A 22876-nucleotide genomic window follows, 5' to 3' on the forward strand; every position below is an offset into this window, starting at 1 on the left:
GTGTGCAGGTGTTAGTAGTTGAGGCTCCTGGGTTCTAGAACACAGGCTCAATAGTTGCGGTGTATGGACTTATTTGTTCAACAGCATGTGAGATCTTCCTGGACCAGGGATTGAACCCATGTCTCCTGCATTGACAGGTGGACTCTTTACCCCTGAGCCACCAGGAAAGCCATATCTATCGATAGTTGATAAACATTTGGGTTGTTTCCCACTTCTTGGCTATTACGAATAATGCTACCCTGAACATTCACATATAATGACAGACAGATCTTTTCAATTCTCTTGTGTTTACACTAGGAAGGAGTTGCTGGGTCATTTGATAACTTTATGTTTAATATTTTGAAAACCTGCTAAACTATTTTCCACAGTGCTATGCCATTTTACATCCCCACCAGCAGTATACAAAGAGAGTCTTTGGTTTTAGCTGGGCATACTAATCCTGGGAAAAGGTCAATTTTCTAGCTTCTCACATATCTATGTGTGGCCATAAGACTAAGTTCTGGCTTAGGTGATGGAATATAAGAAGTGGTACGTGCACTTTCTGGTGGAAGCATGTCCCCTGCTGCTTTATTCAACCTGCTGGTTTGGAAGGTAGACTTAACGACCGGAATACCAGCAGCCATCTTGGGCCATGGAGTGACTTTGGGAAGGGAAGCCAGAGGACAGGATAGAAGGAATCAGTGAAGGCCACGTTACCACCTCTAGAGTTCTTAAGTACTTAAGAGAAATAAAGTTATATGGTGTCTGACACCATAATCTTTTTCTTATTAGTTACAGCCATATTTAACCCTACTGATACCTCACTGGGCAAATTTTCATTGAAAGCCAATTATAAATCAAGTCCTGAGCTTGGTGTTGAAGAAATAAAGATGTGTGAAGTAAGGCCTGTGAAAATAAAAGCAATCAGAAAAGAGCTCCTGCATCATTCTCCATTTACTCTACCAACCTACTGCCTTATCTATCAACCTGAATGCTCTGTCCCTGCTTCCATTCCCCCCATGTGTGACTACGTTGCCATTCCTTTCTGTCTGCTCAAGGATTGTATTCCTGCAATTATCTCTCCACCCTTCCGTATCATCTGTTTCCCCTGTTCCACTGGTTCATCCTCATCAGTGTACAAGTAATCTAAGAAATACAGTCTTCTCACCCCTCAGTTTCTCCCATACCTTTATGTTTTCTTTAAGCAAAGAGGAGTTCGGTTTCTGTCACTTGCAACTGAGAAAGTCCTGACTAATACAGGACACACAGATAGTTACCTATGGAAACAACACTTGTACTTTTCCCCATTGGTCTTCAATGGGTAAAAAGATTGTAGCTCCATAGAGTTCAGGTGTCTCTCCCCAGAGGACATGACAACTCTAAATTGTCCATTTCTCTTCTTCCTGTCAGTAACCTCACAGCTGTCCAGGGATTTCAGATACAGCTGGGTGGATGTTTGAAGTCTATCCTCATAAGAGGTTTATAGGGACAGATACTTATAATGAAAAATGTCTCTTGTTTACATAAAAACTCCTCTTACATAGTTTTGTACAGATTAACTATTGAAGAGGAGAATCCTTGGCTTCAGAATTTAAATGAGAACCACAAAAAAGACAGTAAAATAAGTGGGAGACACAGTGCTTAGCATCTAGCAGGGTATATTTATTAAATGAACGAATAATTGGATAAATTAATGAAATGAATTAACCATTTACAAATGTGTTGTATTCCCAGGTTGGTTTTATAACTTAGTTGTTTTGAATTTGGGATGCATTTTCTCATAGAAACAATTTTATAAATGGTCCTTAAGTGCCAAGAAATGCCACTAAAGCTGTTTAGCCCAAAGTGTAGCAATAAAACATAGAAAAGTAAGAGCATCATGTAAGGGCACAGTTTAAACAATTTTGAATACTGGTGTTTGAGGAAAAGTAACTTTAATCAGGAGATGAGGGGGTGCATGAAAAATGTGGTAATTCCCAATGGGACTTCTGAGACCTTTCAAGTATTCTGTCCCCTTTTTACATCTATTTCAAATAAAAATGCATGCAATCTCTCTCCCTTGGTACAATCTTGTACGATTCTTATCTTCAGAAGGACTTTTACTGTTTGTTTGGTAGGGAATTAACAACTGTTGTGTTTCCAATTGAATGGAAGGGTAGAAACAAAGCAAGATGGAAGGTTGAGGGAAATTCCTCTTAATTGGAAAGGAGTGGAAGAAGAACTAAAGAGCCTCTTGATGAAAGTGAAAGAGGAGAGTGAAAAGTTGGCTTGAAGCTCAACATTCAGAAAACTAAGATCATGGCATCCGGTCCCATCACTTCATGGCAAATAGATGGGGGAAACAGTGGAAACAGTGACTGACTTGATTTTTCTGGGCTCCAAAATCACTGCAGATGGTGATTGCAGCCATGAAATTAAAAGACGCTTACTCCTTGGAAGGAAAGTTATGACCAACCTAGACAGCATATTAAAAAGCAGAGATATTACTTTGCCAACAAAGGTCCATCTAGTCAAGGCTATGGTTTTTCCAGTAGTCATGTATGGATGTGAGAGTTGGACTATAAATAAAACTGAGCATCAGAGAATTGATGCTTTTGAACTGTGGTGTTGAAGACTCTTGAGAGTCCCTTGGACTGCAAGGAGATCCAACCAGTCCATCCTAAAGGAGATCAATCCTGGGTGTTCATTGGAGGGACTGATGTTGAAGCTGAAACTCCAATACTTTGGCCACCTGATGCGAAGAGCTGACTCACTGGAAAAGACCCTGATGCTGGGAAAGACTGAGGGCAGGAGGAGAAGGGGACGACAGAGGCTGAGATGGTTGGATGGCATCACCGACTCGATGGACGTGGGTTTGAGCAAACTCCGGGAGTTGGTGATGGACAGGGAGGCCTGGCGTGCTGCGGTTCATGGGGTCGCAAAGAGTCGGACACGACTGAGAGACTGAATTGAACTGAACTGAACTGGAAGAAATGAATGTGCTATAAACAGCAAACTTGTATTATGTGTCTCAGTATTCAGAATAGAGGGAAGGTGATAGAGACTCACTATAGACAGAGTAAGACCTGCATGTAGAAAGAAAAGGTCCTACCGAGTAAGTCATGCTGGATGACAATCAAGTCACTTCAGATGACGGTCAAGGCTCAGAGGAGGTAGCAATCTCTGGTGCCAGGAAGGGAGAAGACAGTGTTTGAGTCTGACCTTGTGGAAAAGGATTTCAGTCACAAAAGAGTTGGGAGAGTGTGTGAGGTGAAATTAACTGAATGATGTGCATGAGTGCTAAGCCACTTCAGTGGTGTCAGACTCTTTGCCACCCTCTGGACTGCATCCTGCCAGGCTCCTCTGTCCATGGGATTCTCCAGGAAAGAACACTGGAGTGGGTTGCCATGCCCTACCTGTAGGGGATCTTCCAGACCCGTGGATCCAACCAGCATCTCTTACACCTCCTGCATCGGCAGGTGGGTTCTTTACCACTAGCTCTGAATGATACTTGATAGAAAATACAGGAAAAGGAAGAAACACGGTTTGAGCATGATGCTACCCAACAAGAAGAAACAATATGGTGGGGGAAGGATGGTGGACGATTTCCCCATGGAGCCTACACCATGGCTCAGGAAAGGTTAGTGCTGTCTAGAGCCAGACAGGGAATAATGGCCTTGGAGCTTTCAAGTGATCAGGCAGAATATCACTGGCTTTTCAGAGGTGTTTGCAACTCAGACTGTGCCTTAATATACCCAGGTGTTTCTATAAAACACAGAATTTGTATTTTTTAAAAAATCATATTCTGCTTGCCATTTTTGTTTGTTGGTTTGGTTTTGGTGTTTTTGTTTGTTTTTGGTGACATGTCCTATTACAAAAATCTTAGATTCCTAAAGGAGGAGATTCTGAAACCCTTGCCTTTGGTATAGGAAGATACCAAGTTTCATTTGCCAGTCTTCACCATCACCTCCTCTTCCCTGAAAGCTTTCTCTTCTTCCTCTAGCTTCCATTAACTGACTCTGACCAAATCATTCTTTGGGTCCCTTAAAAAAAAATCTCTAAATGACAACACTGAACTAGATCATCTACCCTAAAAACTTAATTAGGACATTTTCCAAAATGATAAAACGTAGCAATTCACGAGGACGAGACCTAACCATGTTGGCCAAATAGCTGTGGTTTCGCCAAAAGGTTACTTCTAAACACCACAGATGATTCAGTTACTTATTTTTTTCCCCTAGAACTAACTGACCTCTCTGCTCTCAGAGCTGTCCCGAGGGCACGGGGATTTTTCTAGAAAAAGTGGTGCGGGGAGCTTAAGATTGTCACAGAGCATTTCACAGATTTTCAAAACCTATCGACTCTTAATCTCGTTTACTCAAAAAGTCTGGGTACCACAAGCAGATAAAACCTTATCTTTCCGCTCTTGTGGCTCAGCTGGTAAAGAATCTGCCTGCAACGCGAGAGACCTGGGTTTGATCCCTGGGTTGGGAAGATCCCCTGGAGAAGGCAAAGGCTACCACTCCAGTGTTCTGGCCTGGAGAATTCCATGGACTGAATAGTCCAAGGGGTCGCAAAGACTCGGACACGACTGAGCGACTTTCACTCGCTTCCGCTCTTGAGTTCCCCCTCCTGGGCTTTAGACGCACTGAGGAGCTTAAGCACCGGCCCCTTCCCACCGACCCTCACACTCTACTGGCTCTCTGCGGCCCGGCGGGGTATGCGGTTTCCCGCGAGAGAAGGGCGCTGGCGGAAGCGGGGCCGCCACACTTCCGGTGGCCGCGTCGGCCGCTCGCCACACTTCCTGTTGATCCTGCTCAGCTGAGGGCTGGGCTGAGAGGAGGGCCGGCGGGCGGACGGCGACGGCCACTGGCCAGGCGTGGGCGCGCGCGGGGCCACCCAGGGCACAGAGCATACGCTCGTCGCCTGAGCCTGGAGCACCCTCGACTGCCGCGCCATCCGCCCTCCGTGCTTCCATCCGGCCCCCGGCTCTCCGCGCGGCACCATGCCCGCCGTGGACAAGCTCTTGCTAGAGGAGGCGTTGCAGGACAGCCCCCAGGTACCTCCCGCCGCCCGGGTCCCCCTCGCCCGAGGTCTTGAGGCCGAGGAGGCCCTTCCAGCCCCGGGGTGGAGGCGGGGAGTACGCCGGGCCACCTTGGGGGCAAGGAGGGGGCGGGTCCCGGCCCAGCGTCCTGAACCCGGGATGCTCCGGGACATGGCATCCCTCAGGCAGAGCTGGAGACACCGGGAAAGCAACCCTCTGTCTTTGTGTCCCGACCCCTTTCCAAACTCAGCTGAAACCGGGGCTGCTTGGCCTACACCTGGGCTCACCGCTTACTAGCCGAGTGCCCCGGGCAGATAATCTTTTTCTGCCTCAGTTTCGTCATCTGTAAGATAGGGATAATGATTGTACCTGCCTCCTAGAGTTGTAAGAATTAAAGAAATGCCTGTAAAGTTGTTAGCGAGTAATGTCTGACACAGAATAAGAAGGCAGTCTTATTACTGCTGCTGATATGCTGAGACCTGGTGGATTTAGGGCCAGAGTGAGAGACAGAGAGCCTCGACCTCTTTCCCAGCGGTGCCAGACCTCCCCTTGGCCCTGTTTTCCTATTTGTGAAGAGGAAATTGTAACAATACAATACCTCTCTCATTTGTCGCACGGGGGAAACTTCATTAGCACTCCCGAGATGAGATTCAAGTCCTTTGAGCTCTGCAGAAAGCTGGTGTGTAAATATAGTGAGTGCAGAATGACTTTAGTTCCTAAATCAGTGCACCTTTCCCCAGGGAACCTTTGTTCACCTTCATTAACGTTTCCCCAGCTGCTTCTTTACCCTAGTGGCTCTGCATCCCTGGGTTATTTAAGTAGGTCTCTTTATTCCCTACTGTCTCAACTCTTGAAAAATGAGAATGAGATTTTAAGAGTAAAACTGTTTTTCTCTCACAACTTCTCTTCCCTTTTTGCTTCCTTTCGATTTCCTTCTTAATGAATTGGGCCTCCTGGAGATGATCCTTTGATGAACTTACCCACTCTACATCTCTCCACTTCAGACTTAGTAGTCAAAGGACTCTGCTTGGAAACTTGTGCCCATTTCTTTGTGATCTTCCTTACATCGTCAAGAAATTGTAAGGAAGCTGTGATTTTTTTTGTCTGTTTGTGTTTTAATTGGCATCCTCTGGTCTGATTGACCTTTTTCAGTCTGCTTTGAAGTTTCTGTACTTCTGGCATTTTGATGGGACAAAAGCCCTTGGTAGAAGTCATTTTGTCCATCCTCACACCTATTGTATGGGATCTGAAGATAATAAAGTGGGATTTCTATCATTTTGAACAAGGATTTCCCCTTGCTTTGTAGTTGGAGAAACTGAGATGCAAAGATACTTTGCTTTCCTAATGGAGCATGGTGATGGCCGAGCCAGGTTAGAGAGGCTGCACTAACTGAATCTCAGTGTTGCCCTCACCGATGAGTTAACATTCAGAATTTTTGGCTTTCACATCAATGAATTTGCACTAGTTCTGAGTGGTTTTCGGGATGTACTCAGCTGTGAGGCAGGCTAAAGAGGACTGGCAAGCAAGTCGGGACACCTGGGTCCTAATTGTGGCTCTAACATTAATTCACCGTTTGATTTGGGTGAATTCCTCATTTCTGTCCTGTGACTGGGGCTTCCCAGGTGGCACAGTGATAAAAACACACGTGCCAATGCAGGAGACACAAGAGACCTGGTTCAACCCCTGAATCAGGAAGATCCTCTGAAGGAGGAAATGGCAACCCACTCCAGTATTCATGCTGGGAAATCCCATGGATGGAGAGAGGAGCCTAGTGGGCTGCACTCCATGGAGTTGCAAAGAGTTGGGCATGACCGAGCGACAGCAGGAGCCCAAGCGTGTGACTGGCTTGGTTTTTCTCATCTGCAGAATGAGAAGCAGATGATCTTTAAGGGGCTTAAAGTTTTATCATGCGCGAGGAAGAAGAGGTATGGAGGCCTTGTCCTTCGTCTTTAATGTTCCTCTTTATGTGATGAATTTGTCATTGCTTTTGAGACATGAGTGTTACTTATAAGGGTTCTTGGTGAGGTTTGAAAGGAAGCTAACTTCTAGGACACATCAAAGCATAGTGTTCTTGTGTGGGGCCTGTGCCTAATGCAGCTTTCCTCCCAAGAGATTCATAGACTTATAATTGGAAGGAATCTAATCCAACTCCTTCATTTTATCTATAAAGAATAAAAACCATAGCAAACACCTGTATCATACATGCATTTTATGTGCCAGGCACTCTTCTCAATACTTTACGTATATTAACTCATCTAATTCAACAATCTTTGAAGTAGGTCCTCTATTAAAATTACCAAGGAGCAGAGAAGTTAAATAATTTGCCCCCAAGATTATACATTATAGACTGGAAGAGCTGGGATTGGAACCCAGGCAGTCTGCCTGTGTTGTTCAAGTTGGCCCAGCTACCTAGCACCTGGCTTTTCTGTTATTGGTGACTTAGAATATTTCACTAAAAGGAAGTGTTCTTAAGAAACCGTCTATTGTTTGTTTCCTCTTGTTTTAAATGGAGTATTTATGAGGGTTACTCTAGTAACCTGGTTGCACAGGATTCATTAATGAACACAGAAGCTTTTATGTTTAAACTCAGTGACCCAAGAGGAGCTGAATAACAGTTCACTGACCTTAGATACATCTATTCACATCCTTTTTTCTTTATAGTTCACAGTGCTGCACAACGTATTATAGGACTAGTTGATGGGTGTACATGTATTATTTCTGGTTCAGTTCAGTCGCTCAGTCGTGCCCAACTCTTTGCGACCCCTTGGACTGCAGCATGCCAGGCTTCCCTGTCCATCACCAACTCCCAGAGTTTATTCAAACTCATGTCCGTCGAGTCAGTGATGCCATCCAACCATCTCATCCTCTGTCATTCTGTTCTCCTCCTGCCTTCAATCTTTCCCAGCATCAGGGTCTTTTCTAAGGAGTCAGTTCTTCCCATCAGGTGGCCAAAGTATTGAAGCTTCAGCATCAGTCCTTCAGTGAATATTCAGGACTGATTTCCTTTAGGATGGACTGGTTGGATCTCCTTGCAGTCCAAGGGACTCTCAAGAGTCTTCTCCAATACCACAGTTCAAAAGCATCAATTCTTTGGCACTCAGCTTTCTTTAAAGTCCAGCCCTCACATCCGTACATGACTACCGGAAAAACCATAGCTTTGACTAGATGGACCTTTGTCGGCAAAGTAATGTCTCTGCTTTTCAATATGCTGTCTAGGTTGGTCATAACTTTCCTTCCAAGGAGTAAGTGTCTTATTTTTACGGCTGCAGTCACCATCTGCAATGGTTTTGGAGCCCCCAAAAATAAAGTATCTCTCTGTTTCCATTGTTTCCCCGTCTATTTGCCATGAAGTGATAGGACCAGATACCATTATCTTCATTTTCTGAATGTTGAGTTTGAAGCCAACTTTTTCACTCTCCTCTTTCACTTTCATCAAGAGGCTCTTTAGTTCTTTGCTTTCTGCTATAAGGTTGGTGTCATCTGCATATCTGAGTTTATTGATATTTCTCTTGGCAATCTTGATTCCAACTTGTGCTTCATCCAGTCCAACATTTTGATTGGTGTACTTTGCATATAAGTTAAATAAGCTGGGTGACAAATATACAGCCTTGACGTCCTCCTTTCCCGATTTGGAACCAGTCTGTTGTTCCATGTCCAGTTGTAACTGTTGCTTCTTGACCTGCATACAGATTTCTCAGGAGGCAGGTAAGGTGGTCTGGTATTCCCATCTCTTCAAGAGTTTTCCACGGTTTGTTGTGATCCACACAGTCAAAGGCTTTGGCCTATTCAATAAAGCAGAAGTAGATGTTTTTCTGGAACTCTCTTGCTTTCTCAGTGATCCAACGGATGTTCACAATTTGATCTCTGCTATATGAGAGACAGAATATTTTAGGGATTAAGATACTTGTCTCTGTTGCTGTTTGGGAGCCTCTGATCCTGGCTGTGCTAAATCACTTCAGTCGTGTCTGACTCTTTGCAACCCTATGGACTGTAGCCCGCCAGGCTCCTCTGTCCATGGAATTCTCCGGGCAAGAATACTGGAGTGGGTTGCCATTACATTCTGCAGGGGTTCTTCCTGACGCAGGGATTGAACTTGCGTCTCCTTTGTCTCCTGCATCGGCAGGCGGGTTCTTTACCACTAGAGCCACCTGGGAAGCCCCCTGCTCCTGGCTGAGTGCCGGTAAATGCTGGAATGTAGTGACAAATAAGACGAGAGTGCCTGCCCTCTGCTGGCTCACAGTCTGTTCTGGGAGACAGATAAGGACGCAGCAGTTGCAGCACTGAGTGAGCACCACTGTGATAGGAACACAGATGCAACCGTGAGCTGCTGCAGCTTGCCCCTCTCCAGGGGCTGGTCTTTTGCCTGTACGTGGTGTGCTTTTGAGATAAAGGGAAGCGCGGTTGCTTGCTGTTTTGTTATGATGTTTGTTTCCTTTGCAGTTGGCACAACTGAAGCACAGACAATTTAAAGATTGAGTTCTGAGATCACACAGTGAGAGGTCCAGCTGGGAAACCAGGCCTTTCTTAACTCAGGCAAGATGCATCAGAACATTACCTAGTGGTTTTGTCTTCATTGTGGAAGACTTTTGTCCTGCTGTACTCTTTGTTTATAATACATTTTTATTTCAGTAGACTTGGTGCTACCAAGACATTTCTCTCCCTCTCCCATAATATGGGAATAAGAGTTTTGTTTTTACCTTAAACATATATATGTAATATTTATACTTGTATATAGTATATGTGATAAATATTGAAACATTTTAAATATATATAAAATATACACATATGTGTGTATACATACACCTATGTGTGTGTATATTTTATAATCACAGCTATTAAAATGTGCCATTATATAATTAGATGCTGTTTTTAGGCATGAAAAATGTTTAGGACTATTTTATTAGATGGTGCTTGGTTTCTTTATTCTGAGATAGAGGGTAGTGTGGAGCTAAGGCTAAGGTGTTTGGTTTTGTTCTTCTATCCAGGCATACTCTTGAGAGTACAGACTAGTAGAGAAAGGATGGAATTTAAATCTTGATCCAGCAGGTGACTCAACCTCTCTGAGCTTGTGTTTCAGCATGTGTGAAATCAGAATAAAATACTTGCTTAATTCTTACGGAGAATAAGTAACATATGTAAAGTATCAGTATCTTCATGCTTGCATATTACAGTAACTCCATAAAGGATTGCTGTTATTGTCCTTATAATTATATGCAACAGTGTCCTCTGGATTTTCTGGTAGAACTTTCCAGCAACTAGTGTACCTTTGACTGGTCCTGTTCCTTCTTCATATCTCAGAACATTCCTGTTGTTCCATGTATAAGTTTAAACAGATATAGAGCTGATAGATGTGGATGTTAAAACAGTGTCTGAGATAGCTGGGTATTTTTTTTTCAAGGATGATCATGGCCTCCTTCAGTTAGAAAGGGAAGATTGGAGCGTTTTTGTTAGTTTTAATGAGTATCATGGTAAACATGTTCAGGATATAAAGAAAAAAAGATTTGTGATGTAGTTTTGGCTGTTATCACAGGTGAGAGCATGATAGTAGGATGGCCGAAGAGAAGCCAGCTCCAGACAGCTGTATCCTGTCTCCAGACGGGATGGTGGGCTGTGGGCCAAGGAGCATGCCCACTGATGAGACCCATCTTTGCTGGGTGATGGATGCAGACTCCTATGGTGGAAAAAAGGTTGGCCGTTGGTGCCAGCCAGACCTGGGTTTACATTGCAGCCCTGCTGCTTCCCAGTTTGGGGAGGTTTCTTAACCTTGATGAGCCTCAGTTTTGTCATCTGTAAAATGGAGTTAGTTTAACTGTGGTATCTAGTAAAGTTGGTGGAAGGATTAGATGAAGTAGTGTTTAGTGCTCGACACAGTGTCTGACACTTAGGACGTACAGAGTAAATGGTAGTTTTTAGTTTTCTTTCTGCTCTCTTTGTGGAGGATATTTATACAAGCCCTCTCATTTCATCCTACAGCTCGTTTTCCATTCTGTTTTGTTCCTAAGAGTTTTAAAAACAGTAAGTAGAAGTCAACTAAATAGATGTCAGTAGTGTTTTAAAAAATTAAATAGCCTCAGTCTGGTTGTATCACTATTTTTCATTCTCTTAGACATACTGTTACAGCAAAGAAGGGAACCCGAATCATCATAAACATTGAAGGACTCCTTCATCATTGACACCATGAATACTGAATGGTTCTCTCCTATTAGCTGATGTTTATATCAGTAGTTAACTGTGTAGATGATGTTGTTGCCATAGTGTTGAAATGAAATCATACATGTGAAGCCAATGTGTAATAAGCAGCCGACATTCATTTTCTTCTTCATGATCACTATCCTCCGATACCACTATGTATTAGACGCTGGTAGGCACCTTAAGTGCTTTCTTTACTTGTAGGGCTACCTGCAGATTAGTGTTAGGGCCTGAATTAGGACCCAGGACTGACATGGTCCCAAGGGGATCACAGAGCCTTTGAGAGGCCCCAATAGACTATAAGCTTCTGGAGAACAGAGTTGGTTCTGATCACCACTGAATCTCAATTCCCATCACAGTGTTTCATCCAATATTGGATGAAGGCATAAGTATATACATGAATGAATGACTCCAGAGTAATAGACTAGTCACTGTAGGTTCTAAAAACATCTTTTAGCAATCTTCTTTTCTTCAAATAGTATATTTGAAAGAGATGTAATGAAGAATTGTAAGCCAGTGCTTTTCACCTACTCATTGACACCCAGTGATGGATTAAGAGATCCGGTGGGTCACAGCCATGGTTTTTGTTTGATTTGTTCGGATCCTTCTGTTGATAGGAATTGGTACTGAAGAGAGTTCACTGGTTTCAGAGAAGGTATTTTTAGCCATAAAGACCTCCGGCAAAACCAGGATAATATGTACTGCTGTGAAGTGCCCCAGAGTTTGTCAACAAAATCAAAGGTCGGATGATTCAAACGCCTGGATTTCTCTTCTAGTTTACTGGGGGATGCTTTTGGGTCAGTTATTGTTCTCTTGCCTGAGATAAGTTAGAAAAAGAAAGAAGGAATTGAAATTCATTTGCAGGGAAGCTGTGCACCTTAATGGATTGTTCTTTGTAAGCTGCCCGGGTATCACCTTATTAAAGACATTTCTGTATAGTTTCTCTCTGTTCTGTGCCTCTTGGGTTGTTCTCTGAAATAGAGATCCCATTGTCACTAATGTTTCCCATTGTGCTGGACACATTAACAGTAGCCCCTTGAACAGACATGGTCTCTTATGTAATGCCGTGATACTTCTTTAGACATCTTCCAATATATAAATATTTTCTTAGTGCTCAGCAGATCAGGCACTCTGCATGAAAATGATAGGAAATACCTTTCATCTAAGACATTGGTCAGCTGTTCTTGAAACACTGAGTAGTCTTCCCAAAGGAATGGAGCTAGCGTTCCTAAGTTTTTGTTTGAGTTTTGTGCCCAGAACTTCTGCTGGCATGCCCACCGTACACGAAGTTTCCTGGCCATGAGTTTAAAAACTTGGTTGTCTAGAATGTGATGAAAGACATGGAGATTGACTGTAGTGTCTTAAGCGGAAGCAATGACACACTCCCGCAAGACACTCAGGGTTGCAGAAAACCAGACAGGTGGTTAACTGCTGTGATGATGCGGTGCCGGGTGACCGCGCCCCAGGCACACAGACAGGACTGGCGGTGAACTCAGTTTACAGGCTTGAAGGGAGAGGCCGCCCTTTCTAACACTGCTTTATTGGGTGAACTTGACTGGTGCTTAGGTAGAGGCTAAAGTCAAGACAGATAATAGCCCTTGAGTCTTAACCCTTTAGAAACTGGCTTTCCTTCTCTGTTCCCAATACTCGAACTGTATTCAGTTTGCCCTTGCACTGTAGTCTAAAGGATTAGAAAAGGAATTCTAAATTAAAGCTCCAGGAATCGACTTGTATCAGTATTAGGAATAAAAAAAGAAAGCCAGAGAACAGGCATCTTCCCTCCCCATTTCTGTGTGTGTCTGTGTATTTGTTTTACTTCTGTGTAACTTTCCCACTTAGAAATAACATTGTCCTCTTTTCTTCCAGACTCGCTCTTTGCTGAGTGTGTTTGAGGAAGATGCCGGCACTCTCACAGATTACACCAACCAGCTGCTCCAGGCGATGCAGCGCGTCTATGGAGCCCAGGTATGCTCCTGCCCACTCGGCTGGAGGGGAACAGAGTAGGAGCCCGCTGCCCTCGTCTTGAACTTCTCTCAGGAGGTTGAGAGATTTGAGTCAGAACATCCCCTTTTAAATTTTTGAAATGAAATCACAATTGTTTTTCTCTTCTCTTCACCTCAAAAAACTAAGACAGTTTGTTTTCATAGCCTAAGAAAGAGGGTGATTTTCCTGTAACTAGTAGAACCAGTAGAAAGGTACCACATCACTGCTTATTTAACTTAAAAAAAATGCAGTCCCAAAGGGAAACGTTTGAGTCTCCTCTTCCTACTTGTGAATGAGTGGGTTCAGTATTCTGAGGCATGGCTCTTTTCTTTCTCATAAATGGTCAGTCTTAGATGTCAGCGCAGGCGCGTAGAGATGTTTTTTTCAAGTGCTTCCTCTGAAAAGACTTGAGTCACAGTTCTAGAACAGTTGGGTGGTTCTTTGTTTTGAGGAACAAGTATCTTTGTCTTGCAAAACCTTGGAAAATAAACTGCTGAGTAGCAAAAGTGAATCTTTTTAGGATTAAGAATTGCCTATGTATGTTACTTTCTAGGATAAAACTTGAGAGTTAACTTAAAAATAAAATTTGTTACGTTACACATCAAAATATGGCAACTAATTTCGTTATTAATTCCTTGTTGACTTAAATCTGTCTTTTTCTCACTTATGATCTCTAAATAAAGACCACATTCAGTGTATAATAGTATATGTTAGTAATCGTGTGTAGTCATTTATTATTACATACTTACTCTTCATGTATAATCACTTATTATCATTGTTTTATTAATCATTCGTCCATATCATAAATGGGAAAAAGACTCAGTCCTTGCCATTAGGGAGCTTACAGCCGGGTTGGGAGACAAAACAGTTACCAAAGAGTGTAGAGGTGCTGGGCCAGAAAGGGCATCTAACCCGGAGGAATTGTGCTGGGACACCCAAAAGGAGGAGGATTGTGACAGTTGAGATTTATTGACTGCTTCTTAAGTTCCAGGCGCAGTTTCAGAGGCTTTTACCTGTAACCATTTCATTTAAATTCACTCACAACTCTGTGAGGTGAGTGTTGTTACTATTTTCTTCATTTTCTAGGTCAGGAGATGTAAGGATTCTGGTGATGAATGGCTTCACAAGTCCACCCTATTAATACGTGGTATAGCAAGTCAGCCTGAAGCCAAAGCCCAGACTCTTACCTACTAAACATACGGGTGGTAGCCTGAGCTAGGGCGGTGGCAGTAGGTGAGTAGATTGGTGCTTGACCGAATGTGAAGGGTCAGGTCAGTGAAGAGGGAATGGGGAGTGGCGCCCAGGTCTCTGACCTGGACGGCAGGGTGCACAGCTCGGAGAACACAGGAGGAGGAGCGGGCTGTGGGGGGGGTGGCCGTGACGGGGATGGCAGAGATGCCGGTCTTAGTTCTTGAAAGGCTGAGATGTCCATGAGACATCAAAGGGGGGAAAGAGATCATGCTGAAAGCTGAGATCCAGAGTTCAGGCTGGAGATAAGAGATTTGCAAACTACTGTGTTATAAAAGTGTTACTTATTAATTGGAACTAATTTTAATGACCAAAAGAATCACACACTTATCTGTGGTTTTGCTTGTCTGTTCAGGTAAAGCACTCAGTAACTGGGAGACCCACTTTGTCAGTTTTTTAAAAACCCTCTTTATTTCAATTACATTTTTTGTATTTTTTTCCCTGAATATTCAAAATTTAAGAGAATAGAAAATTTTTTTTTACTGAGCTTGTACTGAAATTTGCTTGCTCTTCAGGAATTTGAATATTGCTGTCAAATGATTGGTCTCCTGTTTAAGGTTTAAGAGTCCCAAGACTTAAGGGACTACGACTCCGCCACTCCCAGGAGTCTCTGCTCTGCTTCTCCATGTCTGTCAGAATCATTTACTTGGAGATGTCCAGACACTCTCTTATGTGTTTTTTTTCTTCTGAGCCCAGAAAACTGCATTTTTCCAAAATTAAGTGGGTCTTGCATTCCAAGAGACTGTAACCAGTTTTCAGCTCACACCACATGATCGTCACATGGGCTCTTGTGCTGGCAGAAACCCTTCCTTCTGCCTCGGCGTTTCCTGTGGCAGAAGCTTAGCAGGAACGTCTGGCTGATGCTGCCAGCTCAGTGACGGATGCTGGCAGTGTCCAGAGGCGCTCAGATTGGCTGAGGTCAGGGCTAGTTGGGTCAGGGCTACTTGTTTTTCAGGTTTGTTTGAACACGTTTTGTTTCTTTTTAATTAAATTAAAAAGAAAACTTTTCTAACTCCTCTTTGATCCATTTGTTTATGTCTCTGTATGTGGTTGGGAAGAAACAGAGAAAGAAAGAGAGGGAGGAAGAAAGAGAAAGTGCTGCTAATATTTTCATTCAGCGTTTCCCCCTTAGGTTATGTTTTCTTGGTTTTATTTAACATTCTTCCTTAAATATTTTACACCTAGACCTGTTAATTATATTAATAGAGTTTTGTAATTTCGTTTTAAAATACAGGTGCTTAGCAAGATGTTTTTCATTATTACATTTTTTAAACCAGGTTAATGCTGTTAATAAATGATAAATGTTCATAAATGATATTTTAAGTCAAGCCACATGGTAATTTACTAGATTCTGATACAGTGAACTTGACCATTTGGGCCTTAGTTTTAGAAAGAGGAAGAGTGAAAAAAAACTAGAGGAAAGTTCTGTGGGCAGTTTTGCTGATATTGGCTGGTTTGGGGAAAATCTGTAATTTTATTTGTCTTAAGCAGTAGAATGAAGCTGTGGGCTCTAAGCTGTTTTCAGCGTTTTGCAGCAGTCCCTGGATCACATGTGGTTTCCTAAGTGTTAGACATGCCTTTGCACACGCAGGAACTGAGTACTCTATTGTGGGTCATCTGAATGAAAGAACTCGTCTCCTGCAGCAGAAGTGGTTTACATACTTAGAAATCTCTTCTGTCTTTGAAACTATTGACTAAGTAAGTTTAAAACTTACATAGTGTTTAAATATATGCACGTGTATACATATTCAGTAAAAATCTGCCCAAGTTTTGCATTTGATATATTTCATATATTTGTTTTGATTTTGTATATCTGCCTTACTTTTGTTTCTTTCTTAGAAAGGTTAGGATTAATGGATTTGTTAGGGATCTGGCAAGTTTACTTTGGTAAGATACCTTCCCCTCTCAGACACTGTACTGAGGAAACAGGGGGAGGTCAAATGATGTTCCCAGCAGTGTTAGTGAAACCTGGCGTCTCCTAGAACCTGTCTTTCTCCTCCAACAGATGACAAGTCTCTGTAATTGATGCCTTCAGTCTGGATGGATTTTTTCGTTTGTTCTGTTTGGTTTTTTTTTAATTACATTTTGGATGGAATTTTTTGATGTGAGAACCATGGTTCAGGCTCTTTGCCTTTCCTTCAGCAAAACTGGGTTGCTTAAACATGGTCTTATCTTTGCAGCTGTTCCTTTTTTATTTAACTTTTTTCTTTAAAATTTTTTTTACAAGTTTAAAACACTCCCTGCAGCATATGGGATCGTAATTCCCCGAACAGGGATCGAACCCATACCCCTTGGATTGGAAGGTAGAGTCTTAACCACTGGACCACCAGGAAGGTCCCTTTGCAGCTGTTCTTAAACAGACCTTTTGGAGTGCAGAACTCCTGATTCTAAAATGTAAAAGTCTACACTGGAGTTGGGAATCATATCTTTTCAAATTGGGTTTAGACAGCAGGAGGGGATAGGAGTAAAATACTTTGCAAGATGTGCGTACATTTGTTATTATAAAAAGGAAAATACTTTTCTTTATAAATGATGATAGATAGATAGATAGATAGATATCAAGCTAAATAAGTCAGTGTTCCTCTTGGGAAACAGAGTGGTGGGCATCCAGGAGTGTGAGCCTTAATGGGGGAGAGAGAAGGATTTGGGAGTCAAAGAGGATTAGAACTGTGTATTTTAATAATAAAAATAGTATGAGACACATAAATGTACCACACACTTGGTGAGACACCTCTTGTGTGTAATCTCATTTAGCTTTCACAATAGAGAGGTGTTATCATAGTAGGTGTTTACAGGCAGGGAAACGAAGAGAGGTTATGCAGCTTGCCTGTGATCACACAGCCGATGAGAGGCAGGATCAGAATTTGAACTCAGTCTTTGGCTGTGAAACTTTACTGCACTCTCACTCTGCACCACCCCTCTTGACATGCTGGTCTCTGGACGTGGCAGCCGAGGCTAAGGAAGTGGGAGTCTTCCACAGTTGTTCTTGTCATCACGGAACAACCCTGCTTAGCAGCCTAGCAGCTTTGTAGTGTTAAAGGTGGGAGCCAGCTCCTTTTTGTGTCCCGGGGAAACTCCCCTTGTTTAATTGGATTTATTCGTAATGGTTTCAATCAGTGCATTTTAACAGCTCTCAAAAACAGTCACACTGAGGTTCGTGTGACCCGGACAGAGGAGTATGTGTAGCTCAAGGAACAGGTACAGGTACGAGGTGAGGTACAGGAGCAGAGAGCCCCTGAATGGTTCCTGGAAGCAACCTCAAAGACCTGGGTTTGCATATGGAATCTACAGCCTTCCCTCATGCCAGCATTGAAGGCTTTCAGATGGGTAGAGAAGATTATTCTGGGCCAGGCTCATTCCTTAGGTACAAGGTTAAGTGTGTGACCTTAGCTGTATCAGCTCTGAGTTCCAGTCTTGGCCACTTGCTGGGTGACCTTGAGCAGGTCACTTGATTGCCTGAGTTTCCTTATCAGTTAAACAGAGGTCATATTAATATTAATAACCACCTCATAAGTTGTTGTGAGGGTTAATGGAGCTAATACCTGTAAAGTATAAGATCAGTTCTTGGCAGGAAGTGCTCACCGTTAACATAACCACCTTCTAAGCATTAGAATAATCATAGTTACGATAGCACTGTACCCTGGGTCCACTGGTTGGGTTAAATAGAACTTGGTCCTCTGATCTTGACTTTCCTGAAGGAGCAGTGTACCTGCGTTCTAACTCCTCACTGCATCGTTGATGTTTGCTCCTCATTCTAGATTCCGTCCCCCGCTGGCTGCACAGGCCGCTTGGTGCCTGGTTCCCAGCCCCGGTCCACCGTCCCTCCGGGGCAGCCCCTGACGCTGGTACCAGCGGCCCCTGCACAACTATCATTGGTCCCCGTGACAGTGTCTCTCCCGAGTCTCTGCCCACCATTCTTGATTGCTTTCTTGTGCTGGCACCCTTTGCTGTCTACCGCTTAAGTCTAATTCCACAGGAACCCTTCTCTGGTTAGTCTCTATAGCTTCCTGGGCAAGGTCACTGCAGCACAGCCTGGCCATTTCAGAATCTATTTCTAGCCCTCATCTTTAGGTTCTTATTACAAATGACTTTTGCCCCTTGTCACTGTGGAGAGTGAGTTTTCCGCTCTTACCTGGGCTACTGCAGCACCGTCCTAAGCAGTTTCCCTTTAGTCAGAGGATTGTCTTTTGCTTTTCGGTCCTTTCTTTACCCTCAAGCTACCACATCCAAACCTTCCCTCCCTCCCTCCCTGTCTTCAGATGCTACTGTGGCTCCCTGTAACCACACAGCAGAGATGAAACCCCTCAGTAAGGCACGCAAAGCCCTTTGTGAGCTGAGTCTCAGCCTACTCCTCTAGTTTGGTCTTCAGCTGGGCCAGTGTGCCAGGCCCTCCACACATCTTGAGACTTTGCTGTGCCATTCCTGCAGCCAGGAACCCCCATGGGCTCCTTGTCCTGGCAAATGACCTTCCCAGCAGATGACTTTTGAGACTGACTTCAGATCTGAGGTGTCTGACGCCTTTCCTTTGTTCTTTTTCTCCCTTCTGACCGAAGCACCCGGATACCCTGCACTCTTGTTGGTCAGAGCTCTGAGGGACAGTGTGTGGGGTTTTTTTTTTTTGCCTCTCTGTGCACTGTGAGCTCCGAGAGCAGATTTTCTTTGTCTCCAGTGCCCAGCATCTTGCCTGGCCTCATTCACCATTTGATAACTAGGTGTTAAGTGAAGGACCGACTGGAATGTCGCGTACCCCCACTGTGTACTTGATTGTCCCTCCTAGATCTGTGCCCCGCCATCAGCACCGGAGCTTGGGACACTGCCATCGTGGGTCATCCGGTCTAGGGTCCAGCCGTCTTGGACTCCTCCTCCTCCCCCATTCACTCAAGCCTGATGTTTTTGCCTGGGCGATACCAGGCAGATCTCTGCCACCTTCTCTACTTTCTGGCTTGGCTTCAGCCTTTTCTCTGTCTCACTCAACTTCAAATGGTCTCCTGACCCTCATGTCATCCTCTTTCTCCCTTCAAGGTTTCTTTTGCAACACAGCCACTTACGAAATTCTGCTCACATCTGACCTTGTATTCTCTTGCCCAGGTTCCTCAGGGCTTCCCTGGTACCTGCAGAGTACTGTCAGAGTCCTCGGTGGGTACCCCTCAGGGCCTGCCCCGTCAGGGCTCTCTAACCTCTGTCCTCCTCAGGGCTTCCCCGGTGCCTGCAGAGTACTGTCAGAGTCCTCGGTGGGTACCCCTCAGGGTCTGCCCCGTCAGGGCGCTCTAACCTTTCTCCTTGCCGCGCTCCAGCCAGGGCTCCCGATCCCGTCAGCCTGGGTGTAATGCTGTGATGAATGAGGCTCTCAACCACTTGACTTTAGGCAACGCTTCTGGCCAAATGTGTGGTGGAGATGCAAGCAGAGCCTCGCTGTGACAGTGACCAGTGGACTTCCTCTGCCCCGCCCCGGCCTCTCCTCCCCTGTCCGGGGCCTTCAGGTGGCTTCAGGTGACAGTTGCACGTGGGGAGTGCTCCCTGCCACCATGAGGTGAACTGTCCTTTGTCCAAATCTCAGTTTTCCTTCTGAGTTTGTCTACCAATGGTCTTTCTGCTCCACACCAGCCTTGCGAAGCGCTGTTTAAAATAGAACATTTTGTCAGTAAGCCCTTCATCAGGTTCTCTCTCTTAAGGATTCTTATGACACATCTGATAGAGTAGATAGTAACCAGAGAGCTATTCCAGAGTGCTGAAGGACGCTACTCCCAGAACTCCATTATTCATAGAGTCTACATTTTAGACCACTGCTTTTGCTGAACTACAGCTAGAAAAATAGAGAATTTATGCTGATATTTATAGGCCCTATGAGGCCTGTCCACAGAGTACAACTAAGTGCAGTTTTGGACTTTGGATAGAAATAGTATTGGGTTGGCCAAAAAGTTCATTTGGGTTTTATAAATGAACTTTTTGGCTAACCCAATATATTGTTAAGAACTTGCACTTTAAATTTTGAGTCTGACAGATCTGAGTTGAGTTGTTGCCGTTCCGGGTACTAATTGTGTAGTTATAGAAGAACCTTTCTCCTCATTTGTATGAGAATAAGAATATTCTCTACATTGTAAGTGCCGTATAAGGATTAAATGTGATGATATATAAACAATGCGTAACAGCAGTTCAGGTACCTAGAAAAGACTCAGTAAATATTAGCAGCTACTTTTATTATTGTTACTGCTAATATTTACTCTTCACATAAGTTCCAGTTTTACAGGTCTTATTGCAGAGATAATTAAGCAGGCTTACCTCACAGGGTGTGGATTAATTAATTGATGTTGGTAAAGCGTTTATGAAACCTTTGAGTACAATAGATTAAGTATGAGTTAAGATTAAAGTTGGTCTAGTTTAAAAAGACTTCATGTCGTGTGCTCTGTACAGGGGAGTTTCATTTCCTTTCAGGGCAGGTGACAGGCCATTTTGTAGCATATATTGTTTTTGTCCTTGGTGGAGTCACGCTGGTAGAACAGTCTTGCTGCCTGGAATCACACACATGAGATGCACAGCATTTTCAGAAATTCTTTCTAGTAGAGACCTGGCAGAGGCCAGTGTGCACAGGAGTTCTGGAAGCGGCTGTGTGCGTTGCTGGCTCCGCCTGTCTCCCCGAGCCTCTGGAGCTTTGCACCACCCCCTCCCCGTGAACAACCCCTCTCCCCCCCAGGCCTGGGCACAGTCGGGGGCCGGCGGCTCCCTGGCAGGTATCTCCACCACATGTGAGGGTGCTTGCCAGGACCTCTGAGGTAGAGAAGGATTCAAGCAGCCTGTGGCCCTTGCTTGTTATGAAAGCAAGGAGTGTGGTTATCATGTTGATTGGTCTCTAAGGAGGCAGATATGGGGCAGTAATATTTTAGACTTAGCTAAAATAAAGAAAAGAATGGACTAGAAGAGCAGAATCTGTTCCTGACTCTAGAAGGGTTGTAGCTTCATGGAGAGCCTCCTGAGGGAGGTGAGGCAGAGGACAGTCTTGTGAGACGTTTACTGTCTAAACAGGACCAGCACTTGATGGCCCTTGGACTGGCCTCTTATTTTTGTAAATAAAGTTTTATTGAAAACAAAGCCACACTCATTTGCCCGTGAATTATTTATGGCTGCTTTTGTGTCATGACGAAGACCATCTGTCCAATAAGTCAAAAATAATTGCTATCTGGCCTTTTATAGGAAAAGTGTGTCATCTCTAGCCCAAAGTAGTGGTCTTCTCAGATCTTTTCTCTTAGCAGGACTTAGGATCTTAGAGAATAGTGTTTAAGAGCATGGGTTTTAGAGTCAGACAGACCTGAACTCACATCCCAGCCCTGCTACTAACTAGCTATGTGACCTTGGGCAGATGTCCTAATGTCTCTTCTTCTGTAAAATCAAGTTAATAGTTAGAACTTGTCTTACCGGGTTGTCAGAATGAAATGACACAGTGCCAAGAATGCACTTAGTGTGGCATCTGGCTTGAATTAAGTGCTCTGTAAATGTTCACTGCTATGGTTAGGATGATTCTGTGGGTCTGCAAATCATAGTCTCCATTGTGCTGTCTGGGGTGACTTGAACAGATGCATCTCAGACCCACTGCCATGAACTCAGAGAAGAGGAGTCGGGGGTTTTCTGATACCGCAGAGTAGCAGCTCAGTGAGTGGGCTCAGACCTTGTTCCCCTGCGCCCTGATCGTCAGAACAGCACTGCTGAAGATGGTCAGCAGACCGTCTCCTGGCTGACTGCATCATCCCTGTCCACTCTGTACCCTGTTCCCCCTTGTTTGTGATGCTGCCTTATACGATGAGGAAGTATTTTTGCCCTTACACTGTGATCCCAGGTATTGTTTAAAAACTTGAAATTTAGGTGAATCTTCTAACCCTCTCTGTCCCTCCATTCATCACGCACTTGGGGAGCGCTTCTCTGTGCCAAGAACAGTTGCACACTCCTGTCTAGATCCAGGACACGGTGCTTCTGGATTTGTTCCTTGCCTCCTTCTTGGCTACCTGACTGCCAGCTCTAGTTTGTTTTCAAAGTGGTGGCACCCTGGTAGGATGCCAAAGCTAGGAATTTTCATTATGTTTGCCTGACTCTGTTATGGGGGAGAAGAGAGCATACCATGTTTCAGGGTCTACTGATGTCTGTTTCTTGGGACAGATGAAGGAAATTGGGGAACAGGTTGACCAGTTATCTGCAAAGAAGGCCAAAAAAACCCACAGGATTGGGTTCTGATGGATCTTGCAAAGGAGGCCCATGAAAAATAAAACAAGCCCCGGCAGAACTCAGGCCTTCACCCCTAAGGCACAGAAACCCAGGAGAATTAGAACAGCAGTGGAGGTCAAGGCTGGCCAGTACCCTCCCCTCATCTGGCACTGGTCCTCTCTTAGGAGTATACCCCAAACCTAGAGAGAAGCCTTGACTGAGCTATAGAAATGTAAGACACATTTTCTAGGCCAGATGTGTTGA

At 44.1% G+C, this 22876-nt stretch overlaps 1 protein-coding gene across 3 annotated transcripts in view; it reads left to right on the forward strand.

The window, feature by feature from the left end:
• Positions 1 to 4747: 4747 nt before the first annotated feature.
• APPL2 (adaptor protein, phosphotyrosine interacting with PH domain and leucine zipper 2) overlaps positions 4748 to 22876 on the forward strand; it is a 54094-nt gene continuing 35965 nt past the window's right edge. For 2 of the 3 annotated variants that reach the window (XM_043882578.1, XM_043882580.1), the window contains exons 1-2: positions 4748 to 5017; positions 13058 to 13156. In XM_043882578.1, the coding sequence (XP_043738513.1) occupies positions 4964 to 5017; positions 13058 to 13156 (153 nt within the window). In that variant the 5' untranslated portion in view covers positions 4748 to 4963. Of the gene's footprint in view, positions 5018 to 13057; positions 13157 to 14260; positions 14408 to 22876 lie in introns of those variants that run through there. The other variant, XM_043882581.1, reaches the window with a different exon arrangement.

This window comes from Cervus elaphus, chromosome 22 (genome assembly GCF_910594005.1).
Source record: "Cervus elaphus chromosome 22, mCerEla1.1, whole genome shotgun sequence".
Lineage (NCBI taxonomy): Eukaryota > Metazoa > Chordata > Mammalia > Artiodactyla > Cervidae > Cervus > Cervus elaphus.